The sequence below is a fragment of the Peromyscus eremicus genome, chromosome 5, assembly GCF_949786415.1.
Source record: "Peromyscus eremicus chromosome 5, PerEre_H2_v1, whole genome shotgun sequence".
NCBI classification, from domain to species: Eukaryota; Metazoa; Chordata; class Mammalia; order Rodentia; family Cricetidae; genus Peromyscus; species Peromyscus eremicus.
The window spans coordinates 76,179,750-76,198,498 of record NC_081420.1 but is presented as its reverse complement, the minus strand read 5'-3'; the positions used below and the strand labels follow the sequence as shown (position 1 = coordinate 76,198,498).

At 40.5% G+C, this 18,749-nt stretch overlaps 1 protein-coding gene and 1 long non-coding RNA gene across 2 annotated transcripts in view; one reads left to right on the top strand and one right to left on the bottom strand.

The window, feature by feature from the left end:
* The window catches only part of LOC131911555 (uncharacterized), a 40,901-nt gene extending 23,942 nt beyond the window's left edge, over window positions 1–16,959 (top strand). Inside the window, exons 2-3 of the long non-coding RNA XR_009379394.1 lie at window positions 12,811–13,038; window positions 16,839–16,959. This is a non-coding gene — a long non-coding RNA (uncharacterized LOC131911555). The remainder of the gene's footprint in view (window positions 1–12,810; window positions 13,039–16,838) is intronic.
* The window catches only part of Zeb1 (zinc finger E-box binding homeobox 1), a 173,186-nt gene that overhangs the window by 17,793 nt on the left and 136,644 nt on the right, over window positions 1–18,749 (bottom strand). Inside the window, exon 3 of the mRNA XM_059263734.1 lies at window positions 2,520–2,681. Coding sequence (XP_059119717.1) covers window positions 2,520–2,681 — 162 coding nt within the window. The remainder of the gene's footprint in view (window positions 1–2,519; window positions 2,682–18,749) is intronic.

The window sequence follows — 18,749 nt, the reverse complement described above, 5'->3', positions numbered from 1 at the left end:
CAATGCTTCCTCAGAAGATATGGATATTAAATGGACCATAGTGCTAGGGGTTGAAGCATTACTGGTCAGGGAGCCCCCAGGACCCCCCAAAATACAGGCTATTGTCATTACTCCTGGTTGCTCATCAGAACTAGATGGCCAGGCCCTGTTCCTGAAGACATCATGCATTTTTTTCAGGACATACAAAAATCAATCTCAAACTTACTGGGAAGCTTCCTGCTGGCTAGCTTTTCTAGTGCTAGAAGGTAGACCCTACCTATTATAACACTGACCTGCCAGGAACAATGTGCCCACTGGAATAGTGGCATGACTGCTTTGGGGACAGCCAATAGCTTTCGGAGGCCTGCTCCACAGGAGGGATTCATGTCTGATACTGCTGGCCTGGTCAAAAGCCTCTGGTGGGGAAGTCACTGGTGCTGGGTGGGAACCTGCTACCACTATCTTGCTCAACGGTCATGCTGTCAAGCTGCCTTCTGGATATTTCTGCTTAGACCATGGATTAGTGCTGCTTTCAACCTTGGTTGAAGAGGCTGCTTTCTGCGGTGGGCAGCAGGAAGGCAGACTCACAACTAGTCAAAGTGCTGGGAATAACTGACTGTTGAATGCTCAACCCAAATCAGTACGTTAATACTGATTCTCCCAAAGTTCAGGGAGCAATGTGGGAAGGAAGGTTGAAGGATGTGAGCGGTGCAGGACAGGGGGAAGTGCTCTGAAATGCTGTCTTCTCATATGCCACAGCCACTGCTCTCATGAAATCACGCTGGCTATAGTTGTTTGGATACATACTCTACAATTCAAATATTTACTACTTCAGAGAAGTTAGTCCCCCATCTCCCCGGTTTACTGTACTGACTGGCAACGACAAGTTCTTAAGGCTGAACATGCTGGGTTGATTGACGGAACAAACCTGTATATTTGTATTTTTTTTCCATCAAGGCTTTTTTTTGGAAATTATTTGTTATATAAAAGTTTTACATATATGTTTAACTTTTTTCCATTTCTCTTTCATTTCTGTTATAACCTCCTGCATCTTTTAGTGAAAATGAAAACATATTAGAAACAAATAGCCAGGAATTGAAAGTAGAAACAGTAGTCTTCCAGTAATACAACAATAGCAACTATGAGTTCTCTAAGTGCCCTAACAGAGCACAAAGCACTAATTATTCAACTGAATCACAGAGACCCTTGAGTTGGCATCTACATTCTTCAAATTCACCTGCTTAGCATGCTAGAGGGGCAGTCCTTGAATGTTCTATGCTTATTTCCTTTATCACAGATTTCATTATAGGAAATCCTGTCCATTCTAGACTGAACCATGTTTCTTCTCTATGCCCCTCCCAAGACAGAACCTTATGAGGAAGCAGAGCTGGCTTTGAACTCATGATCCCCCTAGCTCCAGCTGGTGCTGGGATTATGTGTACACTACCACACTTGGTTCTTGTCCTGCTCTTTTCTTAGAGTTGATTCTTGATAATACAAGATAAAAGTCTTTATGCTTGACTATAGCATCTATTTTCTTCGTTCTTTGTTTTAAGATCTTTGTGATAAGATCTCACGTATCTCAGGTTGGCCTCCAGCTTACTATGTAGTTAAGGATGGCCCTGAATTTCTGATCTCCCTGCCTCCATCTCCTAAGTGTGGGGATTACAGGTGTGTGCCACTACACTCAGTTTATTTCATGCTAAGGATTGAACTCAAGGCTTGGTGCATGCCAGGCAAGCACTCTACCAACTGAGCTACATCTTGGCTGTTTTCTTTCTTCATGCCATCTTTTCTCAACTTCCTCAAAAAAGTTCAAAGTTGATTGTTTGAATATTAAGCTAAGTCTATCCACTCAGTGGAGAACCCTGGAAAATTTAAAAAGAATTTAGGAAATTAACACTGGATGAATCCTTGAAAATTTTAAGAACTTCCTAGTCTCAGGACAGATATGACATCAAATTAACTATAGGGACATTTACATGTCATTTGCATTTGATTATTCTTCTTGGAAGGAGAGACTGGCAATCTATTTCTGGGTAGGAGTTTTGAACATGGTTTTTATTGTATTTTCACCCTTCTTTACTCACTGAGAACTCCCCCTGAAGTGGACTAAAGCACACCCAGAGAAACTACTGCTCCCAAGTTTGTACGCTTTCAACCAGACCACCATATTTCACTCGCTAGAAGAATATTAACAAACAAACAAATTATCCAAGGACAGAATGGGTCAGAGTCTGCCTCCCTTCTGGCGGCGGCAGCAGCAGCAGCAGCAGCAGCAGCAGCAGCAGCAGCAGCAGCATCTCAACGGGAAGTGACCAGGTACTGCAGAAGACAGAGCCTGGTGTGACAGTGCCTGGTGTGTCAGTACATCCAAGAGCAGTCACCAACTCAACGCTGTACTGATTCTCTTCTCGAGTACCCATGACTGTTTGGTTCTCCTCGGAGTTCCCTTTATAGGACTATATTCCCGTGATAGAGTAATAGAACTAACAACCCTTTAACTTGAGGAAGAAAGCCACGTGCTAAGCTGTACTCACCGTTTTCATCTTGGCCGCTGGCTTCTGGCGTGCCCTGCCGCTGGTCCTCCTCAGGCGCCTCAGGATAAATGATGGCCGTGTCTTGTTGCTGCAGGAACTCTTCCACATTAGGATCATGGTTTTGCTCATTTTCTGCATCTGAGTCGCACTCATCATCTTTTACTGAAAGAAACACACTCTCTATAAAAAGCTATTTATCATCAACTTGTTTTAAAGTTTTTCTAAGGATTTATTTATCTTAATAGAACATATGATCCTTCTTGAAACTGCAGGGCACATACTTGAAAGCTAAAAATGTATTCTACTTATTTTTGCAATCTATTAAGTATTCGCTTTATAGAGTTCAAGTGCTATAAATGTATGAAATTCTCCAAGTCCCCTTTAAGCTTCAGATCCATACTTCATTCCACTTTACACAACTCGGAGAAAGGAAAAGATTCAAAAGAACTGTTTCTCACTAATGATAAGTGAAGGGAAAAACATATCTTAGTTGTCTAGTTACCTATCATGACATTTAAAGTCATACCTTGACTCTGAGTCATTCCCGCACACACCAGCCTTTCAATTTAGTTGTGTGATTACCTAGAAAGCTAACTTAGTAATCATCCGGAGTTAGACATCATCTTATATGAGTCAAAGGCATCAAATCGGTAAAACTGCTTTTCAGAACAAAGCTATTCCTTCTTGGCTTCTGCTTCAATAAGCATTTAGTTTAATCATGGTGTTATGGCAGGGACTTTCTTCTTGAGTTCAAAGGTTTAAGAGAACCAGACTGTGCTCCCTTTGGAATGGTGACCCAGGATGCTCTGGGACCTCTAAGGCAGCACTACTGCTCCATGGTTCCTGTTTCCTCCACTGGCTGTAGAGGACATCATCTACTCCATGCTGTGACTAATGAGTTCACAAGAGTCAAGTCTCTTAAGCTAGACTTCATATAGACTTCAGGCTAGTTCTGTAAAGTGCCCCTTCCTAGTAGACCAGGAATGGACCCTGAATAGTAGAACTGACCTTCTTAGGGTGAATCCTGTCTAAGACTTGAGAACTAATGATACAGTTATAGCGGTCACTAACTTCTCAGCTTTTTAATACAGCCAATAAGCAATCATTTAGCATTTCTTGTACACTGGGAATTGTATCATTTAATCCATGCTGGTCAACACCACATCACTTAGCCTCTCCTGTATTGTATGATTTCACTCATGTTGGTCACCATCAGGTTGGAGTCACTGATCTAGAAGTATATGAGGATTCTCTGCAGAGGTAAGCCAGAAACTTTTGGTTCCAGTTCCTCAAGATCATCTATGTACTTTCTTGGCATTGGAGAGTTCTTCTCCTGCTTTATTTTTCAGGATCCTTTGGTCTCAGTTTCTTATACGGAAAGGGAGAAAAGGGCGTATCCCTTCTCTGTCTATTCCTCTCCAGGCACAACGTAAACCAAAGAGACATAAAAACAAAGCAGGTTTCCCTGTTTCCCTGGGTTTTTAGGAGGTGTGCAGCATGTGTCCTGAAGTGTGTGGGTTCTAACCTGAAAGCTGAGTCAACTGTCTAACACCACAGATGGGGAAGTGGGCGACATTTTCTTGTGATGTCTTCATGAACTGCACCCCTAACTACCAGCCAGGAGCGTTCTCAAACATCATTCTTAGGGCGTTGTTAGCTGGGATTTCTCAACAGCTAAGGTAGTTCTCAGCAGTGGCACTGAGTCCTGTGAAGCTTCAACTCATCACATTCTAGACACCCTCATGAAGGACATTTAGATTTTATGTTTCCTTATAGATTATATACAGTTAGGTCTGCCAAGATAGGTACACCTACTTTTCTCAACTAGCTGTGAAAAATTTCAGTTTATAATTATTTTATAAAATGGCAATACTTTCCACATCCTAGTAACAAAATTTTACACACACACACACACACACACACACACGTCAAAAGAGAGGAAAAAGGCTCAAGACAGTACTGTTAGCTGGCACCATTAGCCTACTGAGGAATAGGAATTCGTCAAATCTTCCTGCTATTACAGAAAATGAGTAAATGATTCAAAGCTAGGAAGCAAATCCAGTTGTAAGTTTGTGATAAAATGTGAAAATAATTAATTGGCAAATAAACGTATCTTATGATGGTATACCCTCCTAAAGCTGTAGAAAGAATTAACACAGTTAAAACAAAAAACAACTATTTCATCTTATTTGAGAATAAGGTTAGCTAGTGCTGAACAGAACCAGAAACAGCATGGAGTACATTTGCTTTTTAAGATAATGTCACTAAGTGTGGTAGTGCATGACTGTAATTCCAGCCCTCAGGAGGCTGAGGCAGGTGGATCATCATGAGTTCTAGGCTAGCCTGGGTACTCAAGTAAGACCTTGTTTCAACCCCCCCCCCAAAAAAAAAAAAAAAACTCCGGAGGGAAAGGATGGACGAGTGGGCAGAGAGGGAGAGAGGCAGTAAGGAAGAGGAGGAAGGGGGAAGAATGGCGGAGTCATCAAGCCTGAGAGGGGCAGTGGTCAGACCAGCACTCGGCAGGATCTGTCAGGAGGATCCTGAGTTCAAACCTGGTCAGAACTATGTAGCAGAACACTCTCAAAAAAACCAAAAAAAAAAAAAAAAAAAGTAACATTAGATTGCTACACAGAGTAACTAAAAATACCTCAGTTCCTTTATTCTCATCCATAGTAACATTTTCCCTTTAGTTTACGCTTAGGTGAGACAAACAGTATTGGTTGTCAAGAATTACAGGATCTTCAGCACCAATTAGAGAGAGTAGATACTTAACAAAAAAATAAAAGGTTTATTTAGGCCTCAGTCTAAAGTTTTAAAATTTATTTTCAAGCACGTCTATATTTGTGTTCTGATCAACTCTGAACTAGGGATAATTAAATGATAAATCCACTTTTAAGTTTTAATTTCTTCTTGCTGAAATTAAAGAGAAATTTCAACTTCATGCACATATATATTTGTTTATACATATATCCCCAAATACAACCTGTTGAGTCTATATAATGCTACTTGTGTGTATGTTTTCAGGGCTGACCATTTGTCACTGGACAACCAAAGCATATTTCCTGATAGTGAAATATGATGGTTGATCAAAAATACTTTTTCTTTTTTTGAGACAGGGTTTCTCTGTGTAGTTTTGGTTCCTGTCCTTGGAACTCACTCTGTAGACCAGGCTGGCCTCGAACTCACAGAGCTCTGCCTTCCTCTGCCTCCCAAGTGCTGGGATTAAAGGTGTGCACTACCGCTGCCTGGTCGAGCAATTCATATTTTATCCATCTATCTTAAGTGTTGGGAAGTGTACATGATGAAAAGGTCAATTGTGAAGCAAATCTCCTATAACTATATATGTAACCATTGGAGTGATGGGAAAACTCCTCAGCATCCAGTGATAATTCAGTTTTCCCTTAGGTGAGACAATGTGGCACTGGTTGGCAAGGTGTACAATTACAGGACTATCAGCACAGATTAAAAAAGAGCAGTTTTTAACACAAACACTGAAAGAGTTAGTCCTCAGTATGAAATTTTCTCCTATGTAGACATCTTTACCTTCCATTTGTGAAGCTTTGTGAACTATACAAACACCAATGGGATGCTTAGAGGACCAGAGAGTGTTTGGGGTGAGTGTCCCACTGTCTGAAGATGAGGTTTGGCCAATAATTCTCTTAAGGCATGAACAGCTAAAGGAAGCCAGCTGCAGAAGACCCGACAGCACTCTGAATGGACGATGATGACCTCTGCACCGTGCCTGCCTCCGTCTGCAGCCCCTCCCCAGTCAAGGGGGGAGCAAAAGTGAAGGCAAACTCAAGTGTCTTTTCGTTCACTATGTAGCCTGGCTGGCCCTGAACTGTCTTCGCAGATCTAGCGCTGGGATTAAAGAAGCGTGTCTCCAAAGCTCCACTGCCATCCTCCCCTAAGGAGCCACGGTCACTAGAATCTGTTGTAAGTTTACTTGTTCCTGACTCCACCTCATGTTCCTGGGAGACCCTGTAGACTAGGTGGAAGGAATAGCAAAGTCCATTTAGGAGCCCCTAGGGCAGTGGTTCTCAACTTGTGGGTCATGACCCCTTGGGGGGGCAGAGAAATGACCCTATCACAGGGGTTGCCGAAGACCATTGGAAAACACAGAATATTTACGATTCATAACAGTAGCAAAATTACAGTTATGAAGTAGCATTGCAATAATTTTAAGGCTGGGGGTCAACACAACATGAAGAACTAATTTTAAGGTTAGGGGTCACCAAATCATGAGGAACTGTATTAAAGGGCTGCAGCATTAGGAAGGTTTGAACCACTGCTCTAGAGGAACCTTTCATTTGGGGAAGGGGCCTGGCATTTTGGCAGCCACTGTGGCTAATACTCTGCATTCTAATTTGGTTTTCTGAAGGGAGGAAATCTATGTGTTAGTACTTCAAATGTAAAACTTGTTTTTATAGTGTGAGATAAACACATGAGCCTGGAGCTATGGGCGTATTGTTTGATGGTATTTTGTCTGAAAGAGGGGAATGGTCCTGTGACTCTAGAGATACAATATTTATAAATCATCAAAGTTACCATGAAAGGTAACAAACGGCCCTTTTGTGTTCACCAGCATTACTTTTTTACTCAAAACAAAGACTTTAAATATTTCATGACATTATTATTTTACTAATACTAAATGTCAAGTTTAATTACCTTATATAATCTGTAAGATAGCATGACAAATATTTGATAACAAGCATATATGAATACATTATTCATGCAAGTTACACATGGCCAAGGTAAGGAACAAAAAAAGTAGGCAGTTGGTACAACTCATCATATACTTCATTATTAATTGATTATTTGGAATTCAAAGTTTACTTTCTATTTGAAGGAAATGATGATTATGTAGTGATGACGCTTATGGATGAACAATACTTGTTTTGGTCACTTGCAAGCCAGAGATCATTTATAAGATGCCATGGATTGCCCTGAGGACACATTTTAAAGTCAACAAGCATATAAAAAGAATACAAAAAAAATCCAATTGAAATAACATGTTAGGAATATCTAACCCAAGGCTGGGTTTATATCACACACACACACACACACACACACACACACACACACACACCAACACACACCATTCTGTGGAAAGTATATCTTTACGGAGTTTGTTGGTTTGGTTTACATCCTAATGGCCCTGCCTAGCTTACGGGCCTTGGAAGAATGTTTGATGCCAACACATGTGAGAGATGACTGAAGGTTCCCACTTACTCTTTGCTTCTCAACTTTGGTCTGAATCCACTACAGTGGGACTAGCCTTAAGTCTCAGGAATACGTACTTTTAGTCACCTAGGAGCAAATTTCCTTGTTTACTATAACTGAATTTCATTTTGGTCACTTCAATCACAGAACTTATAAGAAAAAAAAGCTAGTTCATGTTTGTTGTGATATGTTCACTTGACTCATCAACACCCATGATTATCATCTAGTTTACATAGAACTCAAGACACTGCTTATTTTCTGTCCTCTGCTTTCTGGCCCATGGATAACTCAAAGCATGTGGGCAGCTAATGACTCGGGCCAATGTAGTCATGAATTCTGCACTTTTCTAACTTTGATAAAAACATCGTATATGTTCAACATATCCTTTGAACACTTGTTTTTTTTTATTTAGATGTATAGAATGGAAAATCTGTATTATATAAGCCTGTAATTTTATTTTATATTTAATAACATTAACATCTGGATTTTTCTTTAGTGTCCCATATGCTAAAGTTCTTAACCATATAAGGAGGGCAAGATAAAAGATGAGGAAACAGACTAAACTCAGGATTCACAAATGCAAAAGCCAGTGTCATGAAAGACCTCTAGAAAGGCTAGTAGAGGGCCTGTTGGGGCCCACAAAGGTTTCCTTGTGATATCTTAGCTTACTTTATACAGCAGGACTGCATAAAGGGATGGCTTGATCACATGTGTGGTCACCAGGTGATTGGAATGTTCTGCACTTGGCTGTGCTGGGGGGAGGTCTTTTGCCCCACCCCTTGGCATTCCTATAAAAGCCCTTTAACAGAGACAGAAAGGGCCAGTGGGTTTTGCTCCAGGCCCTCCTGAGGCTATCCTGTGTTTCTCTCTCTCCCTCTCCCCTCCCCGTCCCCCTCCTCCTCCCTCTCTCTCTCTATCTAAATATTTCTTACTTCTCCCTCCTCAAGAGTACCGTGGGTTAAAAGTTGGAATGGGCCTTCTACATGGGCCTACCTGCACATCCCACACCACCTCCTTGAGTTTCTGGCCCCAGGATTCCTTTCCCGACCAAAGCAAAGAAGAAAGGATTAAGACAGATCCACACTTTTAGCTTCCGAGATATGAAAAGGAAACTGAGTTCAGATTATACTTTATTTTGAATTTTTCTTTTAAAAATGGGTAGTGTGCTTTTGAAAATACAGCCTTATAAAGAAATCTCTCAAAGAAACAATCAGACCAGTTTTGGATATAATTCTGGAAATATACTTGTTTTAGGATTATAGGTTACCTTTACCTGGACTGCTTTGGGACCAGAAGTAATTAAGATTTCAGATTTTTCAATATTGATATAAATAAATGACATAGTTTTGGGACAGAAGCAAATCTAAATATGAAATGTTTGTTTCATATACACCATACACACACAGCCCTAAGATACTTTTTATACAATATTCTTAGAGCACCCACAAGCGGGCTCTGACCAGCTAGGAGGTCAGGAGTGGTAACCTGTCATCACTCACCAAGTTCAGATTTTAGATTTCTAACATAAAGATGCAGCACACTGGGATGCTGGGAGTCTCAGGAGAACAACTTCACTTTTTGCTTAGAAGTAGTAGAGATCCGCCCCCATTTCTTCTCCAAACTACACATTCCCAGGCTCCAGGCTCTGCATGAGAAGTTTCACAAACTCTCCTATTAATCTCCACAGTGGCCCATTTTATAAGTTAAAAAACAAAACAAACTGTCTTGGTGAAAGCAATGACTTGTTGGACAACACACAGCCACGTGGGAAGTAGAGGTTGAACGCAGGTCAGACACACAGCCACGTGGGAAGTAAAGGTTGAACACAGGTTGGACATACAGCCACGTGGGAAGTAGAGGTTGAATGCAGGTCGGACACACAGCCACGTGGGAAGTAGAGGTTGAACACAGGTTGGACATACAGCCACGTGGGAAGTAGAGGTTGAATGCAGGTTGGACACACAGCCACGTGGGAAGTAGAGGTTGAATGCAGGTCGGACACACAGCCACGTGGGAAGTAGAGGTTGAACGCAGGCTGGCCTGACTGTCACACCCTGCCCTTCACACTGGAGGTTAACTGTGAACAGAACTGAACCAAATCTTGTCGTGCCCCAAACACACAAACAAAGCACTCCAGGTTTCCTTTCACTCTGTCCATTATCATATCAACTGATATAACAAATAGAGATGGAAGTTTGTTATTCTCACATGCCAACTTGGTATTCATAGTGGGCTAATTATGATATTTGATATGGAATAGATTCAGAATAAAGATATTATAAATAAATGTCTACATTGGGGCAGGAAGCAATTCTGCTTTCTTATATTCAGGTACATTTTACTTATAATTTAGGAATGTGCATTCACAAAAGATAAAGTTAAAAATGAACTGCTTTTAGTTGGAGCAGGATACATGTCCCAATTATAATCAGAATACTTACAAAATTATATTAAATAGCAGTTATTTGTACCCTAATCAAATTCCATTGAAGATGTCAGTCAAAAATCCTGATTTTGATTTCTCTTAAGTTGGACTGTTGAGAGAAGAGCACTGATCCCACACCTGAACACCCATTAGAACGTTCATCCTCTAAACTGTGGATTATACAGTGGGCCACGACCTCAGCATGCCCTCCTCCAAGTCTGGCCTTTCCTCCACACTTTGCTTTTTTTTTTTTTGAGGAAAAGGTCTTACACTGTAGCCTAGGCTGGCCTTGAACCCATAGCAATCTTCCTGTTTCAGCCTTTTGTGTGTTGGGATTACATTATAAGAATGGCCCACCACGCATGGCCAGCAGATTTTATTAGCCTTTACATTAATATTTAAGTATAATCATTATATGAAAAGCAGTTAAAATATGCACATCTTTAAAATAAATATAGAAAGTTGATAGTTATGAGAAAGAATTCTTAGTTTGTATCTCACTGACAAAATGACAATTAGGATGTACAGAATTATAGGATAGGCACCATGTCTGCTGTGTGTCTGTGAACCTCTAAGCATTCATCCTCCCTTCATTCCTTCCTTTTACTGTCTTTATTTCATTCTTTCTTTTTAATACATCTACTTCAAACATAATGTAATACGTCAACTGTATAATTAAAAGATGGTTATAGTTACTTACTGTGCATGTCTTTCCTTTTTCTTCAATTGAAAAACAGTGACTACTTGCTAACATAATATGAACACTGATATTAATGGTATAATTAGCTTTTGAATATTACTGGTTTTTCTATTTATAGTTATTATATCTAATTAGAATCTATCTGTGATTCAATTAGGTAATTTCTCCATTTACTCTCCTTCATTGCTCCGTGGTGTAAGACTCTCTGCTCTTTAGATGATCAGCTAAAATACTTCAGGATCTAGTCCCAGGGTTTTATTAATTACTCATGATTTTATTTTTGACACTTTATTTTTAGGTATTATTTTGAATAGACAAAGTAGTACATATACGCATGCGTGGGTGGAGGCCAGAGGTTTATGTTGGGTGTCTTTCTCAGTCCCCTCGTTTTCTTTTTCTTTTTCTGTTGTTTTTAGACAGAACCGTATTTTCTAAGACAGGGTCTTCCCTAGAACCTGAGCTCCTCACTTAGCTGTAGTGAGCTGCGGGGATGTTACAGGTGCACACGGCCACACCTAGCTTTTCTACCTTTTTAAACATGAATTCTGGGTGTCAGAACTCAGGACCTCAGGCTGTGGGAGAGCACTTTACTAACTAGGCCATCTCCGCAACCCCAGTGACAGGTGTCCCTACGGCGGCGCTTTCACATATGCTTGGTCTGGTTGTTACCCGCAACCCCCTCTCTCCCTACCTGTTCCTTTCTCCCGTCTTCCTTCCCATCCCATGTACCTCCCCACTTTGCATTCCGTCTCACACATGTTCTGTTAACTCCCCACACCCCTTCCTTACAGCTTATCCCCTCCCCCTCGCAGGCCTCTTCCTAGTTTCCTGACCTCTACTCATACTCACTCCCACATAAATAAACACACAGAACTTAGGATTAAGACTTTTCAAGTATGGCAAAATAAGTTTTATGTTACTTCTGACCAATTAAAAGGAACAACCTATAATACACACAGTAATCAGATGAGTCACTAAGAAATTATGGGAAGTGAAAAAAAGATCCAAAAGTTGATACTGAATGAGTTTATTTATATGTCATTCCTGAAATGATGACAAAATAAACCAGGTAGTGACTGCCAGGGACTAGTGATGGTGTGGAGAGGAGTTGAGGGGTAGAGTGGATAGAGAGACTCGGGAGCCTTGAAGAGGTAGTTGTAGAGCTCTGGGTCTCGATTATGAGTGTTAAGTGTCAGTATTTTGGTTGTGATTTCAATTACAATTTTGCAGGATTGGGGGAAACCATATAAAGGGCACACAGAGTCTCTCTGAATTTTTATGAATCTATAACTTTGTGAAATTTCTACAAATAATTACATAAAATTAAAGTTCAATTGAAATGGGTCAAAGAAAAATATCAGGAACTTAGAGCCAAAGAAGTAACGTGTTATTTTAGCTATGAGACAATTTTTGGTAAGGAAACAAAGACGGCAAACACAATTCATTTTAATTAAAAATCTAGAAGGTTTGCTTGCAGTTGGAGGGCAGAACCTGTTTAAACAGCCCACGTGCTGAACTCTAAAACTTGCATTCTGAAATTCCGACTCATCTGTCTGGAATCACTTCAGATTGTTCATGGAAACTTTTACAGCCATCTCTAAGGGGCAGTGAAGGGCCTGCATCAGCTTTTCCATACCTGGCCCAACAATACTAACCTCCTGAGGGAAACCTACGGAGAAAGCAAATGCCAGCCAATTCCTAAATTCAAACTAAAAGTGTTAAAACTTTAGTTGGGAATAATGTATTTCACTGCGAGGTTTCCAGGTTATTTCTCCTTTTGCACTTTGTATCTCCTAGCGTCTAATTCTATACCAATACCTGTGATACAGGTTGAACATGCCAAATTTGAAAATCCAAACCTAAGTTTGGGACGTTAGAGCACTTTGGGATTTACAAGTCTGGATTGGGTATGCTCAGCTGCTTCCTTTATGCTGTATCTCTAGATCTGAAGAAACACTTCGGATGCAGAATACTCAACCTGAGCATCCCACTGGAAAACCCTCAGCAACTGTAGCTCACGATGTCCATGAAGACCTGATGACTGGGACAACCATGAAGTAAGAAGCAAGGTTCAGCTGAGATGAAGAAAGAACAAACTACTCCATGCTTCCTATCAAATGTTGCTGATGAAAGCCGGGAGAATGACAGAGCAGACCTGCAGATGCTTGGAGGTAAGTCACAGCAGGCATTCTGGAGAAGGTACCAAAGCACCACCAATGGAATCCTTCCGCCACCCCGCCACCCTACTACTAAGCAACTGTGGAATCCTTTGGCTTGGTGGGACACTCTAGTTTAATCTTATGGATCAGAAAGGGCTGAAAGAAGAGGAAAAACAACAGTTTTTCTTCCAGGTTCTTTTGCTTCAGCCCTGAGGTGGTTTTAAGGTAGAGACAATGAAAGTGAGCAAGGAACCTGAAAACTGCAAGTAAGGGAAACCTGCTGACTGAACAGTATGAGTCCTCCTCCTCTTCTTCCTGCAAGTGTAGCTGCAGGAAAGCAGCCAAGTCGAGTAAAGTCCCAGATGTCTGATTTGATGACTGACAAGGGGAGTTTCCAGGGAACCACAAGTTCTAGGGAGTTTATGACAATGGAGATGCTCAGGAAAGTGAGCTCATTAGATTGTTAGTCAGATCCTGGATTAATACTCAAACTGTTCATGGATGAATCTGACCACAGACTTGACACACAAACACAGGCTAGCTCACTACCCGAATTCCAGACTGACCACTGGGTAGTATGCACAGGACAGACCCAAACAGCACAGGGATTGATGAGGAAACCAGAGGCTACAGAAAACAGTTCACTGCTTACAGCATACATACAACTGGGTACGCTGCCTGCTAAACATCAAGTCTCAAACAAACAAACAAACAAACAAACAAAACCCCCAAGAATCTCATACTACTCAAAACTCTCAGGATGCAATCAGGAATGTTGACAAATCCGAAACATGGAAGAGAGAGGCTGGGATTATCAGATATTTGAAGGCACTGAATATGAAAGTGCTTTAAGAAATAAGGGCAAATACTTTTGTAGGAAATAGACAAAGTTCAGTGCACTGGAGATCTGAAATAAGAAGTATGGTTCGAAAGGATAAATGGAAGCCTTAGATCTGTGTGGGGCCTGGAACAGGAGAAGGCTCTTCACCAGGTCCAGACACCTGTGTGGACCGCTCTACCACTTGGACCATAAGATCCAGAAGACCCGATGGTACTTGAGGTGTCAGTGGAAGTTGGGGATGCTGTTTGGAGCCTTTGGCAGGTGAATCACAGAAGATAACTTCGGAATTTTGGGGTAAGGCTCTACCATCATCTACAGACAACCATTCTTTGAAAGACAGCTCTTGGCCTGCTATTGGGCCTTAGTGGAAACTGAGTTTGACAATGGGCCACCAAGCTACCATGCAACCTGAACTGTCCATCATAGAGTTGAGTGTTGATTTAACCCACCAAGTCATAAAGTAGGACATACATAGCAGCAATCTATTATCAAATGGAAGTAGTATATGTGCAATCAGACCCAAATAGATCCCAAAGGCACAAGCAAGTTACATGAAGCTATGGTTTCTTCTCCTGTTACAATGCCATCTTCTGTGAATCATACACCTCATGGGGTGTTCCTTATGATCAACTGACTGAGGAAGAGAAGAGTAGGGCCTGGTTTATTGATGGCTCTGTACATTATGCAGGCATCACCCAGAAGTGGACAGCTGCAGCATTATAACCTATTTCTTGGACAAGCCCAAAAGAAGCTGGAGAAAGGAAATCTTTACAGTGGATAGAACTTTGGAAAGTACACATGGTTAGACATTTTGTTTGGAAGGAGAAATGGCCAGATGTGTGATTGTTCACTGATTCATGGGCTGTAGCCAAATGGATTGGCTTGAGGGTCAGGGACTTGGAAAGAGAATAATTGGAAAATTAGTGAGAAAGACATCTGGGGAAGAAATACATTGATAGATCCCTCCAAATGGGTGAAGAATGTGAAGATATTTGTGTTTCATGTAAATGCTCACCAGAAGGTGACTCAGCTGGGGAGGAGTTCAATAATCAAGAAGATAGGATGACCCATTCTGTGGGCTGCAAGCCTCTCTCCCTAGCCATTCCTGTCATTGCCCAATGAGCCCATGAACGAAGTGGCCATGGTGGCAGAGATGGGGGTTATGCATGGGCTTAACAACATGAACTTCTACTTACTAAGGTTAATCTGGCTACTGTGTGCCAAATATATCAACAACAGAGACCAACACTGAGCCCCAGATATGGCACCATTCCCTGGGATGACCAGAGAGAGACAGTAATGGCAGTTTAACTACATTGAACATTGTCCTCCATGGAAAGGACAATGCTTTGTCCTTACTTGGGTAGATATTTATTTTGGTTATGGATTTGCCTTTCCTGCACATAATGCCTCTGCCAAAACCACCATCCATGGACTTACAGAATGCTTGATCCACCAACATGGCATTCCACACATTATTGTTTCTGACCAAGGGATTTACTTCATAGCCAGAGAAGTGCAACAGTGGGCCCATGATCATGGAATCCACTGGTTTACCATGTTCCCCATCCTGAAGCAGCTGGCCTGATAGAAAGATGGAATTGTCTACTGAAGACAGTTACAGTGCCAATTAGGTGGCAGCAGCATGGAGGGCTGGGGCAGGGTTCTCCAAGAAGGCAGTATAAGCTTTGAATCAGTGGTCAATATATGGGACAGTTTCTCCCAAAGCCAGGATCCACAGGTCTAGGAATCAAAGGGTGGAAAAGGAATAGTTCCACTTATTACCTGTAGTAATCCACTAGGCAAATTTTTGTTTCCTATTCCTGTGACCTTAAGTTCTGCTGGCCCCAAAGTTTGGATTCTAGAGGGGGAATGCTCCTGCCAGGAGCCACAACAAACATCCCATTGAACAGGAAGCTCAGACTTCCTCCTGGCCACTTTGGGCTTCTGATGCCCTTAAGCCAACAGGCTAAGAAAGGAGTAACAGTGTTAGGAGGGGTGATTGATCCAGATTACCAGGGGAAATTGGATTGCTTCTTCACAATGGTGGTAAGAAAGATTATGTCTGAAGTATAGGAGATACCTTAGGGCACCTCTTGGTGCTACCATGTCCTGTGATTAAAGTCAACAGGAAACTCCAACAGCCTAAATCCAGGCATGATGACAGAGGGCACAGACACTTCAGGAATGAAGGTATGGGTCACTCCTCCAGGGAAAGAGCCAAGACCTGCTGATGTGATGGCAGAGGGTGGAGGAGATACAGAGTGGGAAGTAGAGGAAGGTAGTCATAAATACCAGCTATGGCCATGTGACCAGTTGCAGAAAAGAGGATTATAATTGACATAAGTGTTTCTGTCATATTTTGTTAGGAATGTGTTTGTACAGATACTTGCATTTTCTTCCCTTAATTTATCATGTGGTATAACATCAATGAAGAGAATATCAATGGTTATTATATTTAAGTTTCAGATACTAAAAGAATATCCCTTAAGGGATATTACCACCTATTCTAAACTTATAAGTGCATTTGTAATTATATGAGGGATAGTTATATCATGTCAGGTGTAATTATGACCTGGTTAAATATACAATGCATTTTTGAGTGTATGTGGAATAATTATATCATATTTAGGTATTATTATGATCTAGCTATTGTTTTCATTTGAAAATTAATCATGTGATGGGATACTCTTGATTGTCAACTTGACTACATCTGAAATTAAGGAATGAAGGATTTTTGCTTAATTTTAAGTAGAAAGATCCATTTCTAATTCATATCTTTGAGATAGGAAGACAGGCCTTTAATCCAGATCTTTTGAGCTTGGAAAAGACATACCTTTAAGCTATATCTAATATAGGCCATGCCTTCTTCTGGAAGCCTATCTATATAAGAACACGAAAGAAGGATGTTTTTGCTCTTTGCCTGTTTGCCCTTACCTTGCTAACAAGTCCATTCCTTTATTTGCATTAGAGCCTACTTCTTTGGTATTCCATTATTTACTGAAGACCAACATCCAGCCTTGGGAACTGAGCAACTACAGGATTCTTGGGCTTTCTGTTTGCAGCCAGCCATTGTTGGATTAGCTGGACCACAGCTTTAAGTCATTCTAATAAATCTCCTTTTCGTGTATATATAGACAGACTCATAAATTCTGTTACTCTAGAGAACACTAACTCAAGAACCAAAAGGAAACTTTAGAATTAAAATCATAGTGACAGAAATGAAAGCAAAGCAAAACAAAACAGTTACTGGTTGAGCTTACTAGCTAAATGGATATAAAAGAGCAAAGATCAGTGAGTTTTACAGTAAAACAGTGAAAAAATTATTCAATCTGAACAACAAAAAAGAATTAACAGATAAAGGAAAAAAAGTCCCAGAAATAAAGTAAAAGACAAAAGCCAATAGGTACAAGAAATTCACTGAACTTTAGAGATAAACTGAGAATAATCTGTGGCCAAGCCCATCACTCAAGTATAAAAATTCAAGTTTAATAATATTCCAGCAAAGAGCCAGAGAAAATGACACATAACTATTGAAGGACAATGTCTTAAAAGACTAAACATTTATCATCAGAAGTAACATATCCAATAAGAAAATAGAACATTTTTGAAATGCTGAAAGAAAAAGAAATCTCAACTCAAAACTCTATACCCAGTCAAAATATCCTTCAAGAATTTTCCTTCAGGAATAAGTTCTAAAGGAAGAATAAATATACACTCAGAGGAAAATTGATAGAAGAGGATCAAATAGGTAGAGGAATGACATTGTAAGAATACTTACAATAGTAAGAATAAATGCTGGGCCTGGTGGAGTATACCTGTAATCTTAGGGCTTGGAAGGTGAGAAACAGAAGTCAGTAGGTTCAAGATCATCTGCTTTGGCTACACTGCCAGTCTGAAGAAGCTAGCCTGAGCTACATTAGGAATAGGGACTGGAAAGATAACACAATCAGTATAGATCCTTAAGGCCCATGTAAAGGCCAGGTACTGTGGTACATGTCTGTAACCCCAGCACTAGAGGGAGCAGGAGCAGAGATGGGGGATCCCTGAAACTTCCTGTGTAGGTTGTCAGCAAACTGCTGAGCTTCAGATTCCAGGAGACTCTCTCAAAGGGTGAAGTGTGATAGAAGACAGCAGAACCTCTCCATGTGCATGGATCCCCCTTACATAAACATGCATATATCACACCCACTGACACATACCCATGGCATCAGGAAGAATATACCCAAAACAACAGAAACATGGTGGCAAGATTTCTATATTCTTTTTGAAGTGGTAAAAACACTAAATAGAATCTAAGCAAGTTGTAAAGTGTTAGGTTTGTTTATTCTAAAAATCTTACACTTTATTGACTGGGTTAGCCAGAAACTCAAATATGCATCTATTCTAACTTATAAAGCTAATATTAAAATTTATATAAAGAGATTCAATCAAAACTAAGAGTACAATATTGAATATACTCAGATAATCAAAAAGAAGGCACGAAAAGTAGAACACAGAAGTGGAAAAAAAAAAACAGAAAAAAGAAAACAAATAACAAAATGGCAAAAACCTAACCAAACATCAAAAACTGAATTATAATAGGCAGTCTAAACAGCAATTAAGGAACAGATCTTCTCAGACTAGAAACCAACCAACCAAACAAACCTAAGTTTACTTGCTAGCTACAAGACTTTACTTTAAATATAATGATAAAGGCAGTTAAGAAAGTTAAAATGATGGAAAATCATATTATACAAGCATCAATCAAAAAAAAGCTGGAGTGATTATATTAACATCAGACAAAAGTAGTGTGTGGAGCTAAGGACATTACCAGGGTAACAGAGAAATACCACACAATGACACTCACTCCAGCTGGAGTATGTACCAACACTGAGTGCAC